Here is a 16,941-nt window from a genome sequence, read left to right as displayed (position 1 = left end):
CTGCAAGAAAAATGCCACTTTGTCCACCCGCGCCCTGCACTGATCGCTTGTTCCCGTGTATTTCGTCCCTTTTGCGCCGTTTGAGAAATGACTTTTGATGAAATGTCTTTAGACTGGGGAAGCGAAAAACTGTATGCAATATGATGTTCGTGTTGTGGCTAATCGCACAGTGATTTCCGAAATTTTTTCGGCACTCGCGGCGGCGTCTGGTTTGCCTACATTGCTAGCACCGATATTGTTTTTCAGCACTGCCTTTGGTATATAGGAGCACAATAATACGACTTTGCGCACCAATACATGCAGTGTACGTCTTCCGCCGAAGCACCACCTTTGGCGAGAAGTACTTGAGCCTTTCGGAATACAGTTTTCAGAACACGGGATCGAAGTTAAATCTAAATTTCATCGCAGCCTACAGTCAGAGGTCCATCAACAGAAAGGCAGCGTTGATACTTCGTCGTACAATCATCGCATTCCTGACGTACATTTCACACTCTGCGGTGAACTCGCGAGAAAATGTTGAGTTATGCTCATTTTTCGTGCTCGGAAATATTCTGACATATTGCGTTATATATATACGTTATGTAGCCCAACTCCGGTGTCACATGACCTGTGCGCTAAAGGGTTGTGAGCTACACGCGTCTTCTGTTCAGCGAAACTTCATCTACGACTCCCGCGACGGTAAGTGGACGAGGCTCCACTGCGAGCCGGCCCATTTGGAATCGATTCATCGACAACTTTGCGCTAGTCCTTGTGCATCTTTATTTGTCCCCGTTTGTCCAGCGCTAAGTTTCAGGACGAGGCCCGTACGCGTGCACTATCAGACGCAGTGTCACCACATTTGCCTTTCAGCCACACCAGAACCACAATGGCGCGTGCTTATGTGTTTTGTTAGATTGCTTTCATGAACTTCTCTTTTTGACCGCTTTCTTGTTTTTGGGTTGCGGCATCTTGCGGTGGATGGCTCCAGCGAATAACGACGAACACGCGTAGTATGTGCGATTTCTTATCTTTTTTTTCTCGACTGTCTGTCTGGGCAGATGGCATGTCTCTGAGAGAAAATACAACAAAGGACAGCATCGCGCGTACGTCACACGCGGTTCGGCTCTGATTGGGCGCATTCGTCCACGACGTCATCAAGCGCGAGGCAGCGCCGGATCGCGATCCAGCAGTGCTCGTTGAGGTCGTCGAGCTGCGTGCACCCGTCTTCCCGTCGATGACACGTGACCCTTTCCTTCACGACCCCTGCGATTCGCATGAACTCGTGCATGCCTTCGAAGGACCTGAGTTCGTCTCGGAGAGCGGCCGCTGCCTCGTCCTCGCTGATGGACTGGACTTCGGCAAGTTCCTCCAGAAGAGCTCGGTGCCGCAAGACCCGCTCCAGCGCCGCCGCAGTGGTCCTGTCGAAAACGCGATGCGTGCCGGGAAAGGTTTACATCTAGTCGAAGTCGCTAAACTCAAGAAAAGATTTCACCGCGATACAATAGCAGTGATAACATGTGTTAAAGCGTGGTCGAGCCGATGCAGTCATACGAAGGAAGTTGCTGGAGTAGCACCTCTGTAGGGTTCGTAATGAAATGCTGTGCTCAGGATAAGAAAGAGAATTAAAAATCGAAAGTATGTGTCTAGTGGATACATTGAGGCGTTATGTTTCAAAAAGGAGCAAACGCATCACTTCCTGAAGCACTTTCTTAGCTAACCTCGGCTCCCTTTGGCCCAATCCAGGATTAAGTGGCGACCTCGTTAGGGCTGTTTCAAGAGGTTGTCCGCATTTGTTTCTAAGCAGCTGTTCCGCCGGCTAATAGCGAGCGCTATAAGCGATAGTGGATCAGCCAACGAGCAGTCTTAATAAGAACGGCGCGATTATTCGGACATTTCAATGGCAGGGTTAAACGGCAGGTCTAAAAGAAATGATCAAAATTAAAAAAAAAAGAGCACGCGTTATTCTTCCCGACACGAGTCTTGCTAGTATTTGTGTCGAAGAGCTGCAGTTTCACTATTAGTACTTACTTGTCAGGATTAGCTCCTCCTGCTAGGAATTGCGAAGCACTGGCCACCAGGCGGGAGTTCCTCCGCGCCGTGTCCCAGATGGCAAACGAGTCCTTGTTCATGTAGCCAGGAAATTCGAGTTTTAGAAGGCTGTAGTTGCGAAATATGCCGTCTGACAAGCGACTCACGAACCACGCCGAGTGCCAGCTGTTTTGTACCGAAACGGAGAACCTTCGTATGTTTTCACTGCGCTTGACGAAATCAGCCATGCGCTCAGAGTCGTCCTCAGGCATGCATGTCGCGCTGACGCACAGCTCTGCTAAGCTGCTGTTCCTTGACAACGACTCTACCACGGCCGTCCAAACTAGGTCCGTTTCATTCGCCGGGTCGGCAACAGACACCGAGATCAGCCGCAGTTTCTTGAGCGTGGTGGTGGTTCCAACATAGTCCGCCAGAGCAGACGACAGGTCCTCCCTGTACGTGCCAGGATCAATAGTCACAGTCAGCGATGTCACGTGGTTCAGCGAACACAGCTGGTGCAGAAGCCTGCCAAGCGGCGGAGCATCGGCTCCGTCATCAGCCTGTGAGGCGATGACGTCGCGGAAACAATGGTACCTGAGTAAATGCAAATCGTGCCGATAGCAGGAAGCCCCCAACTTTGGTGCAAAAACGACCTTCTCCTCTGCGCCACTTTCTCTTAAGGCCTCGCAGACTTGCTGCAAGGTGGTGGCATCCTTGGGGACCCCGTCTATGGTCACATGCTTTAGACTGTGCTTCGTCGAAAGCGCTCTAAAGAACAGAGCCCACGTCTGTGGCCTCCAGATGCTGAATGGCAGTGTAAGTTCTTGAAGCGTCTCATTCTCTGTGAGGGATGTCAACCAGACATCCCAAACGAAGACACCCCTCAGTTGGTCAAAACTGTAGAGGTCATGACAGATGGCCGCAATGTGAATACTGCGCAGCGTCGTATTTCTTGCAAAAACTTTATCTACGGCTTCGAAACATCGATCCGACACGGACGCTGCCCCGAAGTCTAGTCTGGTGATCGTCCTGTTTTTCTCGATTCCTCGTAGTATCAACTGCATCTGAGTGCTGGAAAGGCAGCCGCCTCCCACAAAGGTCAGCATCGTTAAAGCAGTCGAACTCTTCAGGTACTCCGCGAAGGTAGCGCAAATTTCTTCCTCGGCGTAGACCTCGAATGCAATGTTCATCGATAGCTCCCTTAGGGTTGAGCACGCCATGATCGCAGTCAAGAATGCATTTGTAGCCCTCCATTTCATGATTACATTTGGAACATGGAGAGACGTGAGGGACCTCGTCGTCAACAGGAGGGACGTCAGGGCGTCCAGAAAACACCGCCGGCACTCCGCATCACTGGTGCACTCGAAGTGCTTCAAGTTTGGCAGGGTCGGGACGACCGCGCAGAAGTTACTGTGGGGGCCGAGACCACTGCTGAACGAGTCCCGCAACTTGAGTGACTCGACGAACTGGTTTCCACGGAGGGCGTCGCACAGGAGCTCGTCGTACACGTTGAGCCTTCCCATCGTGACGTCCACATGCGTCACGCAGTGATGCTTCTTGACGAGGCAGTGCAGCAGCGTGGCGACCCGGTGGAGTGTGTCCAGCGAGTGGTCCTTAATGTACGGGCAGTCGATACTCGCTACGGTCAACCCGCTGCGCGTTCGCGGGGTTTCTCTCAGTTCTAGCTTGGCTTGCGAAAGCACTTCGTTCCACACTGTGAGGTGTCGAACGATATGACACGCTCCGTGCTCAGTCGCAGTGCAAGGTGACGCGTGGTCAACGGCATGGCCCGAGAAGAAGCCCTTTATTCCTTCGATGTCTGCCAAGCCGACGTCGCACATATTCAACGAATCTGCCCGACCAGTCGTCATCGGGAACTGCCTTGGGGTTTCACCGCTTGCCATTGGACCTGCAAGGACAAATGGGTAGCTCTTCCAAAAGCAATCATGAGCATGCGTCTTGATCATGCGTTGAAAGCGATCATGCGTGCTGACGCATTAAATTTAAGCTATACCAACTGTTTACCCTTAAAGTGGTGCATTATTTGGCTCGTTCCCCGGACCTTCTTCTTCGCCGTCACGGCTTGTCTTAGGCGCAAAGGGTGTTGGGAAGCGATGTTTGAATGTGACGTCAAGCATTCTCTCCCTCACCTTCTCACGTAGGCGGCAGGTATTCCCGTCCAGTTCGCGGTCCATGCAATTTTGTCATCGTTCACTCTACGCTCTTGCATCGTGCTTTGTGCTCCGACTATCGGCAGGCATTCACTGCAGATTGCACCGCGGGTAGCTAGCCTTACGCTGGTGACACAGAGCTAGGCGCTCAGAGCTTGTGCTTTATTTTGTTGCCGATGGCCACTACGCGAGCCCCCAGAGCGAAAGAATAGCCGAAGCTTTTTGTGCGGCTGTTAAAAAGACGTTGAGACCAACCAGCAAATGGGTATAGCAGACAATTGTGCACATTAATGGCAGATTAGACCAGACCTTTGAGAGCGCTTCCAAAGCGTTTCCATGGTCGCGTAAAACGACAATGAAGCTGAACTACGCACACAAATGACTTTATAGTCACATTACTCCGGACTTGTTAACACTATCGTAACGCGCCATAATAGTATTATTGCCACGATAAAGCCGACATTTTTAAAGGACCACTGATTGTTCGCAGGGGTGCCCGGAAAAGGAGCATTCGAATGTGCCATCAAGCAGAATGCTATAAGTTGAATGATATGCCTTGTTAGTGCAAGTGCTCAGAATTTACGTATAATTTGCCTCGTGACGTGAGGCAGATGAGCTCGCAGCTCGGTTGACGAAAGAGATTGACTTGGTGGACTTGGTGGAATAGTGGCCTCAGAAATCGGCCGGCTCGCATTCGCGGGGATCACAGAGACCATCCGAAGCACTCGCTATTCTCCCTTGTTCGGCGGTTCGAGCCTTTCGCGAACACGCACGCACTTGGCACTCACCAGAGACGCCAGTCGATGTTTCTAGCTTACTGTTGCACTTGTTGAGTCTTGTTCTTGTTTCTCAGTGAAATTCTGACGTTGTTTTTGACGCTCAGACTCCACCGCCGACGCCCTGTAGATTACTTCTTCGTCGTCGTCCTTAGCACGAGAATCAGTAGTCGTGTCTTTTGTTTTATGTTCTGAATCAATAGTGTTAGGAAGACTAAAGCGTCAAAGTAGCGATGAAAAAAAAGTTGTGTGCAACTAGCCTAAAAAACGCGGCGGCGCCGTGGGTTCCATCTCCGCGCTAAAACAAGTTTTTTTCGTTAACAGCGAGGCTGTCTGCCTGACGAAACCACGGGGATTTTCATTGGTGTAGCGTCAGGTATTCTGATGATGACTACAGCGACGACGAGGATGATAAGTGCTATGATTATGATGATGCTGATGATGATGGTGGTGGTAGTGATGCTGATGATAATGATGAAGAAGTACCTGATTGCGGGAGGTTTAAAGAGGCAGAATAACTGTTGAGAGTTGGAAGCTAGTCGAGTGTGGGATAGGCTACTGCAGATAATCAAAGCGATATCTAAGACTGATAAACGTGAAAGAAAAAAGGCTCGATTCAGTCATAAAGACGAGAAGAAATGCTTAAGAAAATAAAATTGAAGGGACCCTGAAACGATTCTGACGATTTTGGACAATGGTACGGAGTCGTTAGGGTAGGTCCTTCTGATCATCAAGGGACGCATTTAAGCAGTCAGCGTAAAGCGTGTAATTTATTATGAGGTAATAAAGAGGTGAACCGCTACCGATCGCAGCGACGCCGCTCTCCTGAGTTTTCAGCCCAATTGATGTGAGTTTGGGGAAAACGTTGGTTTGGGGAGCTTGGCTAACTAAACCCGGTTGGCTATCTAGGTGACGTCACCGCTAATTTTTGCAACTTAATGATGAACAAATATTCTTCGTAATAGTTGCCAATATTGTTAAAGTTTTTTCTATAGCATGTCACAGAAAGAGCATACACAGCAACAATTAATCGCTACACTTCTTAATCGAATTAATCGTTCTTCTTTTGCCCTGTTCTGATGCGCTACGCCTTTTGACACCTTCATGATATACCAACAAGGCTCAACGTGCAAGTTTAGTTTACGCCTCCGCCCATCCGTCGAAACGCCCAGCTCGCCTGCGTTTGCCGGATTACCGGACCTGCTCGGCGCTGCGGCACAACGCTCGCGACGCACGATGCTTGGATAGTTCTCGCTGTGGATGGACGGCCAGGCGGCTTGCGGAGTGGCTGGAGAGGCTGCGTGCGCTGGCTCCGAGCACAGACCTCCCCACTGCCGGTCACCTGGGTGTGTCACGTACATACGACAGGATCCGCCGACGCTTCTTTGCCAGCGAGGCAAGACACCATCAACGCTCCCTGCTGGGTACCTTCAACCACTCGGCGTTCCCGCGATACCATTCTTTCGGGTTGGTTTAGACCACGGTGTAAGAATATCGTGGTTTGGACTTACTCGTACCTTTTCCTCTTTCTACCTCTGGGACCAGGTGTATCACTGTGGCCACGGATTACGCCATGCGCTGCGCCATCACCTGAGCGCTTCCTACAAGCTGCGCCACAGATGCCGCCGATTTTCTTCTACGCGACGTGATTTTATTACGTGGAGCTCCGCGACAACTTCTCACAGACCGTAGACGCACATTCCTATCAAAAGTAATTGCGGACATCCTGATGTCTTGTACCACGAGGCACAAGCTTTCCACGCCATACCATCCGTAAACAAATGGCCTCACAGAGCGTCTCAATCGCACTCTCACAGACGTGCTCGCGAAATATGTCCTCTTCAGACCACACTGGCTGGGACCTCGCTCTACCGTTTGTCACAATTGCTTGTAATTCCTCGCGCCACGACACAGCTGGTTATTCCCCACTTTTCCTTCTGTGCGGCCGAGAACCAATACTGCCTCTCGACACAACCCTCCCTGTTCACGCGGCACCGACTAGTGAATATGCATTTGACGCCATCTCCCGCTGTGCCCACGCAATCGAAATTGCCCGTGACTGCCTTCTGATATCCCAAGGGAGTCAAAGGCGTTTGTACGACCGACCGGCGACACCGAGAAGTACACTTCTGGCCTGGTTCTTTGGTGCTGCTGTGGTATCCGTCGCGTCAGGTTGGTCTGGCAGAAAAACTCCTGTCTCGGTACACAGGCCCATACCGAGTATTTCGTGCCGTGACTCCCGTCACCTACGAGATCGCCCCTGACGCCCCATCTGCTTCCCAGTCCACTGATATCGTGCACGTTACACGACTGAAGCAGTATCACCCTCCCAGTGATGACGTTTAGACGCTCCAGGACGTCTCTTCTGCTACCGGGGAATTATGCTACACGCGTGTGGTATTTGATTGCTTGAACGAGGCACGTGGGCCCCATCACTGGTGAAAATAGGAAGAAGAATGAACTGGGCTCGCGCTGTGAATCTCATCGGTCAGCGCTACAACCGCTGTTGTATTTATACCCTGTAAATAGTTGCTCGTCTGACTCCTCCTTCGCGTAACAATATTGTATGGCGCCTCGCAGTATTACGCAACGGGCTCGTTTGAGCCTGTCGGATCAATCTTTCCTGTCGTCTCGTGAGGGATGGCTTGAGAGGAGGGAGCCGACGACGCTTGCGACGGTATCTGAAGGGTGGGGGATCGATGTAGACACTCTGCTGCCCAATGCAAGGCGTCTGGTAAAGAGTTCTGCGGGCAAGCTGGTCAGCTCTGTCATGACCTGGCAATGCAGCGTTGCCTGGTGCTCGCGTTATCTCTATGGGATAAGATACGCACTCCGTGAAGTGTGAGGTCATGGAAGCTATCAAGTTGTCATTTTCTAGACGCCTCACTGTCTCCATGGAGTCTGCAAAAAATATGGAAGTAGTCGAGGGAAGGAGGTGTGGGAGGCGTTCAGGGCATCCACTACCGCCTCAATTTCGGCCTGGTCACGGTCAATTATCGCTTCTATAGACTTCATAATCGTATGTCCATGATGGTTTCCAACTCCTCTGGCTGCACCTTTGTTTGGTAGGCTGGCGTCTGCATTGAAGCAGAGTGTGTTAGAATGCTTGAGAGCATCTTTAGTGTAGTACATAACACACTGCCTGCCTCTTTCGGGCTGTCGGGTGGGGTGCCTGTTGGTAGGTGGAAGAGCGACGTGCAGGAAATGCCACTTCTGTGTCGGCATGGGAGCTACTTGTGGCGGTGATGGTTACATTACCGGTTTCTTGATGAAGTTTCTTGATGTTAATGCGTGTGGCCTGGCCTTGAGACGTAAAAGTCAGGTGGAGCCCGTGCCATTTGCGTTGAAAAGATATTATATATCATAGAGGGTTGTGCCGTTGCGTTTTTTCCAACGGGGCCGCGCTGGCACCGAAAGATACGGATGGTGAATTAATTCTCCTTCGCATAAGGATTATTCATTCATTATTTTCACGATTAATCAATTGACCGATTTCGATGCAGGGTTTTTCGTCGAATAATTGAATAATCGAAACTTTTGCCGGGAACATTTCAAGATGTTGAAACATCTACTGTTGTTGTACCCGATATTATAATAAAGAGGTGGAACCAAGTTTGAAGCACAAGTGTATAATCGTTTGAACGCCCGCTTGCATTTGACGTAAGAGCACCTCATTTCGTGCCGCGCAAACTCGGGCTCTGGTCACTTAAGTGAAATCGAACAGGAGACGTGAATTCGGCACGGTGACGAGCATATCCACGCGGGTGTATTATGCGAGTCTGAAGGCGTATATTGAAATCGAACCTCTCTTTAATTCTATGTTTCCTTTTTTCACGACTTTACGTCGGCTAAGTAATCTGTCCGTGTAACGTGGGCTAATTTCGAAAACAGTGCAATCATAGGCTGTGACTTGGTGGACCGATCTTCATACCCCAACGCACGGTACATGCCCTCGAAAGGAGTTAAATTTGCAGAGCGCGAAATCATGAAAGAACTGCAATGACACAGCAACCACAGGACTTACGGCCTTATCTGTTATTGCTAACTAACAAGCGTCCTTAGCACTGTATCTCTGCAGGTATAAGGGGATGCTATCGCCTGACATCCACAATCAGCTTCGACACATTATGTCCATGTTTTTTCGAAGTCACGCTCACTCTTCCTCTCCATTCGGAAACGGTGAAGCCAAGTGCGTCGCAAGAACGTCGATCGAGTGGACGAGCGACATGCGGAAAACAGCCGAGACGTCACGTGATACGAAGGCACAACGCTTCAATATATCAAAATTGATGTCACATATTTATTCTGATATTGATTTTAGGAACGTCCAAAACCTTGCTGCTGCTCCTCGGTCAAAGCGCTGAAACGAGCCCAGCATCTCAGCGCACTCCAAAAGCAGGTTGCCCAGCTGTCGTCGGTCAGTGCGGCTGAGGCGGCCGCCATGATTTGAGAGGCCGTCAGGAGCTTTCAGGACATGGACGCCGTCGTGCTAACAGCCGGCGTCGTCAAACGCCGTGCCGTGCTACCAGTGTGGCGAGGATTCCCGTCTGCAGTTGGACAGCGAGAACGAGGATTGTTGGAACCTCGCGAGGCGATACCTGATGCTCGAGTTCATAAAGGAATCCCACGTAGGAGGACGCGACGGCGGCCAATGATCCGTTCCGTCGCCCTACACTTATTTCCGCAAAAGGGCGAGAGAGAGATTCTTGTTGGAGGGAAGAAAAATTGGGGTAAAGTGCAGCGCAGTAACTGTCTCTCAGGTGAGGACACCTCAACCGCGCTGCACAATAGGGAAAGGGAATTGAAAGAAGGGTGAAAGAGACGCGGCGGCGGCTGCCCAAACAGTGCGCGAGGGCAAGTTGTTTACATTCGCTTATGAGGCGCGGTGACGCGCCTAGTCGTGGTGAAGCAGAGCTTCCTGCGCGGCGAGAGCCGCGTCGCACATCTGTCGGACGTTGCCGTCGATAGCTGGGCACTGAACGAGCAGGGCACGGAGTGCAGCCGCGAGAGCGGCTATGAGCGCGTCCCTGGGGTCGCTGCTCGGAGCGGTTTGTTTGCCGCGCAATGGCTCAGGGGCGGCCGTCTGCGTGTGGCGGCCACGAAGGACGTCACTGTAGGATCGACCCTGCGGCGAGCGAGCAGACGTCGGCGGAGCGGCTGTATGCGGCTCGCACGATGTAGTGCCGGCCAGCTCAAGCGCTTTTTTCCTCGAGAGGGGCCGCTCAGACGAAGACAACAACACGGCCGCCTTCCTCTCGCGCTGCCACTCGGGGCAGCTCGGCTCTGTTGAAAGGTGTCGACCACCGCAATTTAGGCAGCGTGGCTTCTCAGCGGGGCAGTCTCCTGTAGGATGCGAGTCACCGCAGCGGAGGCAGCGGGCGTCGCGGAAACAGGTGGCGCCGTCATGGCCGAAGACGCCGCAGCGGTCGCACTGAAGTGGCCGGGGCAGACGGGCACGAACGGCGCGTAGCTGCTTGAAGAGTCGCACGTTCGGAGGCACGACGCTCCCGACGAAAGTGACGGTGACGCTTGCAAAAGGGCGAAGGCGCCGAGTCGAGTGGCCGCTTGGGCGACCAACGAGGCATGCATCCACAAGGACACTGCGCGTGCCGAGCTTCCGTCTGGAGCGCATCTCACGGGGTGGACGCTGTTGGCAACTCTGCAATACCACTACCATTTGTGCCTGTTACTGTTATTTCATCCAATGTGTGCATGGAACTTGGCGTACTTTATTTTCTTCTAAAACCGGTGATGGTTACCGATAACTCCCACTAGAGAAAGGTTCTAGCAATATGGACTGAAACAGTCCTGATCCATAGTGTTATTACATCAATATTTGAGCGTACGATGATGTTTATTCGCATTTATGCATGAAATTTGGCACAAACGGCCTTTAAGAAGGTTTCTTCAGTGGTTTTTTAGACACTTCTCTGTCCATAATATTTGCACTGGTGCTTCCTGACGCGGTTGTGTTCGAGTGATAGACACCCGTACTTTTCCCCATGCCACCCATCTTCGTACCTTCAACGGGTGCTGCAATATTTGGACAAAGGTAACACTGACATCCGCCTTTCCTGTAACAAGAAAACGATTTCTTTGCAGTTCCGTCCTCTTTTATGATAATTACTTCTTGCACGTTTGTACGTTTTCCTCGAATTAAGTTGTCGTATTTGCTGTCTGGAAGCTACAGTTTGCTCATCAATTCGACGTCTCCTTGCAATGTGCTAGACTCCTCATTTGCTTAGATGTTAGAGCGACCGACTCGGAAAGGCGTTGGTCTCCGATTCTATTCTCTGACCTGGACAAACTTCCCTTCAGCTTTGAAGGTTGCTTTCCAAGAAAGCTGCGGGTGGGTTTCTATATTTTTTAGTAGTTTTTCGCTAAAGTCCATATAGTGCCAATTTTTTTACCTTACATGAAACTTCCACATTTTTGCGAATTTTGATCAGAACTCACTTGCCATTTGGTGGCATTTGATATAAAAAGCCTGCCCCTTGTAAGTGCTTCTTGAGTTCGAATCACTTCCGACTTTCGCCATAAGCTCATGCGTCGCCATGTTACAAAAATAAGCACATAATTGTCGAAGGACGATTTACAAAAAATACTTTCTATACATTCTTTCTCCTAGCGTTGGAATTTTGACAAGGATTTCACGCTGATAGTGGCCACTGGAGCTACTTGAAACGGCAAACTTTGTGGCATCATGGTTGCTTCGGGAACCATTACGATGTCCAGACTAGAGCCAACGTTGGGCTGATGCATGAACTGCGTATTGCTCGTCGGTCCAGCGCTCGCAACGTACTCTGCTGGTTTCCATCCCGTCGCTGAGGACCTCCTCATTTATTGTTTCTATAGTGTAATATTCCTGCCGGTTTCAATGTTCCTGTTGGGCACGTTATCGATTAATGTTTCGACAGTGTTGACCGCCATCTCGCTGCTGATTTTCATGTCTTAATCGATTTTATATGGGCCTTTATGAAAGTTACAGAAAGAATGCCAAGAAAGGACAACCGCATTAGCGAGGGCTTTGTTCACTACAAAAATGTCGGTCATTCTAATGAAGCACCTATGTTTTGTCGTTGTTGCAGACAGTAGATTAAAAGGCATGCGCTGAGAAGGAAACGCCAATACAGTTTTTGAAGTCGAACTAAAAAAATTGCCATTTTAGTAAAAACTTAATTCGAAAACAATGGCAACAGTCATCTTCACTTAGAAGGTTGTGTAACGTGCTGTCTGTGAGCCAGCCTAATAATTTTGACTCCATTGTAATGGTTCGCTTGCTCGTCGTCTGGTCTATCTAAGAATATGTATATTTGCCTCAAAGACGCAAAGTATAGTGTATGTGTTGAGCTACGAAAAATAAATGTAGAATGAATGATTGAGCAATGTTGCAGGGATTAACGTTGTAAAGCAGTTGCGCAAACAGCGACGTAAGTCGAACGAGGACAACCAAGACAACGGCGTTTGTGTTTTCCGTCTTGTTCCTCTTTTGCCATGTTTTGGAGCCTGCCTTTAGTGTCATGAACACACGTATGTTACAGTTACTGATTGTGCGACATTTCCGCATAACTGCATGCCATGGGACCGCCCTAATACATCAGCTGCTTCTTTCATGGCTCCAAGGCATAATAATGAACAAAACAGTTTAGCAAAGAAAGTATCAAGGCTGGATTGTTGATGTCACGCACGAATACACCTTTGCCGCGGAAAGTTAATCTATAGATAGGTGTGAGTAATTACTATACCCGCTCTCAATGGTACCTTGTTTTCTTAAAACTCGAGATGGGGTTTATAATAATTACCATCCAAAAAGATCGAGTCTTACGCGAAAAAAATGAAATTTCTTCCGGTTTCAGCTCTTGTAACTGAATGTGACGGTTAAGAATCAGAAGTCTCGTCATGAGGCAATGTCGAGTGCTGGCAGGGAACAGCAAAACGCATCCTGACACCTGTCTACACTTCGTCGAAATCATTAAAATTTTATTGCCGCATGAAGCTTTTGGCGCTTCACAAAGAATACCTGGATTCGTCGCATATAATTGAAATGCTGCTAGAATACCCGAACGCAATGCCTTAGAGATTCCTTGTAGCATTGTGTTTATTGTTCCGCAATCTTTACTATACCATGAAAGACGAAGAAGGTTGCCTGGGGCAACACAGCAGTAGGAAAGAAAATCTTAAGCGCCGTTTTGATTTTGCAGGATAGGGTTGATCTGACTCGTGATTGCACGATTCTGTTTAGTGGTTATGCGACTATCCTGGGTTGTTTCAGAGGGTGCAAGCGCATTTTTCTCGCTTTGCTGCTACAAAAGGGAATCGCAATTATAGTATTACAATATCATCATGCGTAGTATTTCAGTCGCTAGACAAAGGTCATGCATTCGGCTGACACGTGGCGATACCATTCCAGAGCTTGTGCAGGTGAGTTTTGTGTCTTCCTTCTTTTTTCGCCTCCGTGCTCTCTTCAGTTGATAGTCGACGTTCGTGTTGTCCACTTCTCCACTCTTGTGTCCTGCCTGCACACCTCGCCTCCTTTTTGCGTTGTGTCACGGATATTATTGCACGTACGTGTCCCATTAAGTCCCCTGTTCCGTTGAAGTTCGTGCTGCACGTTGTCATGGGTTGTTTACTGTAATGCCATCTTCAGACAAGAAGCAAGTGTGGCTCTAATTTGGGCCGTGCAGGAATTCTCGATTTGGTCAGAAATATTGAGCAGCACACCTTGCGTTGCAGATTAGTCGATAACTGCCAAATAGTCGTGAGCATAGCCGGTCGAATTGCCGAAGATGGTGGTTAAATACAGTAAAAATTATGTCTTCTAGGAGCTTGTCCGCGCCTGATGTGAGAGAAATAGGCCGTAGGTCATCGATGTCATACCGTTTCCCGTGCTAGGTGATGAACGTGCTGTTAGTCTGATTCGGAGTGATTGGGGAGGCAGCTCACGATGACGTGGTCTGGGCCGGAGGCCGTGTTTGTTCAGGCAGCGGCAATAGCCTGATTGAGCTCTGCAAGCGTGATATCGCCGTCTAAATGAGACGCAGAGGCCCCAACATATCCGGAATAGGAGTGTCTGCGACAGCGACATGTTTGCTACAAAGTGCATCTAAAATTTCCGTATTGGACGCATACTACAACAGGATGATCTTGCTGCTGAATTCTACAGTAGTGGTAGTCCAAGCTTCTGAGCGGCCAATTAGTTCGCAAGCTATGTGTCACGTTTCGCAAAGTTGTAAGGTATTGTTCATATGATCACATACCAAATGCCATTTCTCACGAGTGCGATGGTGAGAATATTGTGCAATGGTGTCATTCGGTTGCGAGATACGTTTCGGAAGCGACATGTTGCGTTTGATCTTGCGCCAGAGACGGAGGATCCAATACCTCGCTTTCCAAGGGTGGATGACGGGAAAGTCGATAGCAGGCTCGTCGTTGTGTCGTGCAGCTTCTGTATGTTTCAATCTTGTCACGAACGTCATCGGTCCAACCTTGGAGCGTGATGGATCAACCAATCACCGGTGTCTCAACATTACGCCAATCGGCAATTGCTTTATGTGGTGTTTTGGGGCAGAAATTCGGGTAAAACGGGATGATCTGTCGTAAGAGCACCCTGTAAGTTGTGCCACGTGACACGAGCAATTACGTGCAATCAATGCAACAGGAGCAATCAAAGCAATTCCCGCGACGCGCGGGGAATCATGGTAGGTGAAGTGATCTTATTGAATCCAAGCCGAGAGTGCGCGACTTCTGTGGGTTGCATGGGCTGCATGCGACAAGGCTACCGTAGCATGGCTGAGCATCTTGAATGCTCAGACACTCTCGGCGCACAGTCCCGCGCCTATATAATCAAATGCTTGAATAAAGCGAGCTTTATTGTTGTGATTATCATGCAGTTGCGTCGCCGTTGCGAGTTACAATATGGATATTTTCTTCTGTTTTCTTTACTCTAAAAGCTTTCTGCTGAATTACAATCTATCAGGCTTCTTTATTGCTTGATCTCATCGTGATTGGACTGCGCTCTCTTTGTCGCCGAAGTGATCCCCAGCACCCGCCAAACACAGCACCACTTGAAAACGTCTTGAGATGCCGGCAAACGGCTACAGACGTGCGTCTTCCTGTATGGTAAGACTGAAAATAAAATTTCTTCCGAAGGTAACCTAACTGCCTGAAATACACGACCACATATTATGTACGCGGTAAGAACTCACTACGGGGGTCACCAGAGTCTATTTTTGTAAACGGATTCAGAACGTCTAACTCGAGAACTTGTTCAGCTACTTTTGGCTGAAAGGGCTTGAAATGACAAACGAAATGTTTAAGGCACGGAGACCGACGGCTTTAACGAACGAAAGAACCCACGGACAGAGCGACCTCCCAAAGTGCAACATAACAAAATGGCTTCAACGCACCGGAACTTCAACAATCAAGGGTGCGTTAGCGATTTCCACTCGAGGTGCGCACACGGCTATAATTCGAAACTCGCGCAGCACGGACTGACAGCAGGAGCGAAACGGCGGCCTCCCACTGTACATGATTGCAGCTGTGTGACAGCCGCGCTGTGATCACGTGGGCGGTTTTTAAGTAGACAGGCTGTAAATTTGTTTAGGCATTTTGTTCCCTGCCGGAAACGTGGGGAGGCAGGAAGTTCGAAAAAAAAAAAAACATACGCGATTGCTGATGCATTAAATGTCTGGGTCGGGAGTTTGGTTAGCCCTTTGTGTTTCCGCGGTAACAATGTTGCCACAATGTAAACTAATGCTGCGAACATCGTGTGCGTCGGCGAACTTTCAAATACCATTTTCTCCCAGCACTTCGACGTTTCGAAGTATACCTAAAGGATAGCACTGCGTCTCCTGAAGAGCAGTGCAACGAAAGAAATATGGCGTCCTCCTCCAAACACTCGCATCGCCTTTCTATCTGACCTTTCTCCCAACTAGCATGAATCGTTTTTTTTTGTTTGTCGTATTATGACATTGTTTGTAGAGAGCAGCTATTCATAACAATCATTTTTCTCTCTTACAGGAAAGAGGCGAGAAGAAGTATTTGTTTCGACACGCAATGTGTTGTCGAAACCACTGACAAAAAAAACGAGACGTGAACAGTATGTTCTATGATACGCTGCAGCTTTATGGGACCCCTTTCACGAAAACCTAGCACATTCCCTTGAACTAATGATACAAAACAATGCAACTCGTTTTATTCTTTGGGACTACAACTGTGGGCCTAGCGTATCTTCAACGAAATCGAATCTTGGTCTTCAACCGATAGCAACAAGTCGAAGAATACCCCGCCTTTCAGTTTTTCATAAGCTGTGTCACCGCCCAACTCTTCATCCAAAATTCATGTCACGACCGCATTAGTTATCTCAACATACTGATCATCAGCATAAAGTTAGAATTGGTCAACGTAACATGACATATTTTTTACACTCATTTTTGCCACGTATACGTCAAATGATTGGAATAAACGTCCTTCTCTCATTTTTTCGATTAATAACATTGACAATTTTCGAAAAGCACCAGCTAACACTGCTTAATAGCAAACATACGTACGAACTTGTGTTGGCGTTTTGTTTTTTTCTCGTTTAATGTTACTTTGAAATATCGTGTTCTGTTACTGTATTTATCATAATTTCAGCTAACATTCTATAATTAACAAATATTGTGTATAAGCTCGTATTTTATTTTCTTTTTATTTGTGGCATAATCCACTCCCCATATCTAGTGCCGAAAGGCCCTGATGGTAAATAAATAAACTAAATAAATAAATAATAGACTTACTGCTTCCCGTCCACCCCGATATATATCAAGCTACAAAAGGAGGAAATTGTTGAGATGTGTGTGTGTGCAGGCATCCAACTGCGCCTGCAGTACGGCAGTTCGCAGTTCAGGGAAATAGAGGAGGGAAATGTACTGTAGAGATGCGGGCGTGTGATTATAATACTGTAAACATGCCGCCGGAGCTGCGGTAGGAAATAAACTACGTTGTAC

At 48.8% G+C, this 16,941-nt stretch overlaps 1 protein-coding gene across 2 annotated transcripts in view; it reads right to left on the bottom strand.

Moving 5' to 3' along the window:
- Window positions 1-430: 430 nt before the first annotated feature.
- Window positions 431-16,941, bottom strand: part of LOC140219902 (uncharacterized) — a 128,373-nt gene continuing 111,862 nt past the window's right edge. For both annotated transcript variants that reach the window (XM_072290034.1, XM_072290033.1), the window contains exons 2-3: window positions 2,008-3,916; window positions 431-1,397 (exon numbers count right to left, since the gene is read on the bottom strand). In XM_072290034.1, coding sequence (XP_072146135.1) covers window positions 1,088-1,397; window positions 2,008-3,911 — 2,214 coding nt within the window. In that variant the 5' untranslated portion in view covers window positions 3,912-3,916 and the 3' untranslated portion in view covers window positions 431-1,087. The remainder of the gene's footprint in view (window positions 1,398-2,007; window positions 3,917-16,941) is intronic.

The sequence above is a fragment of the Dermacentor andersoni genome, chromosome 8, assembly GCF_023375885.2.
Source record: "Dermacentor andersoni chromosome 8, qqDerAnde1_hic_scaffold, whole genome shotgun sequence".
Lineage (NCBI taxonomy): Eukaryota > Metazoa > Arthropoda > Arachnida > Ixodida > Ixodidae > Dermacentor > Dermacentor andersoni.
The sequence above is the reverse complement of the archived record's forward strand: the minus strand, read 5'-3'. Positions and strand labels throughout refer to the sequence as shown.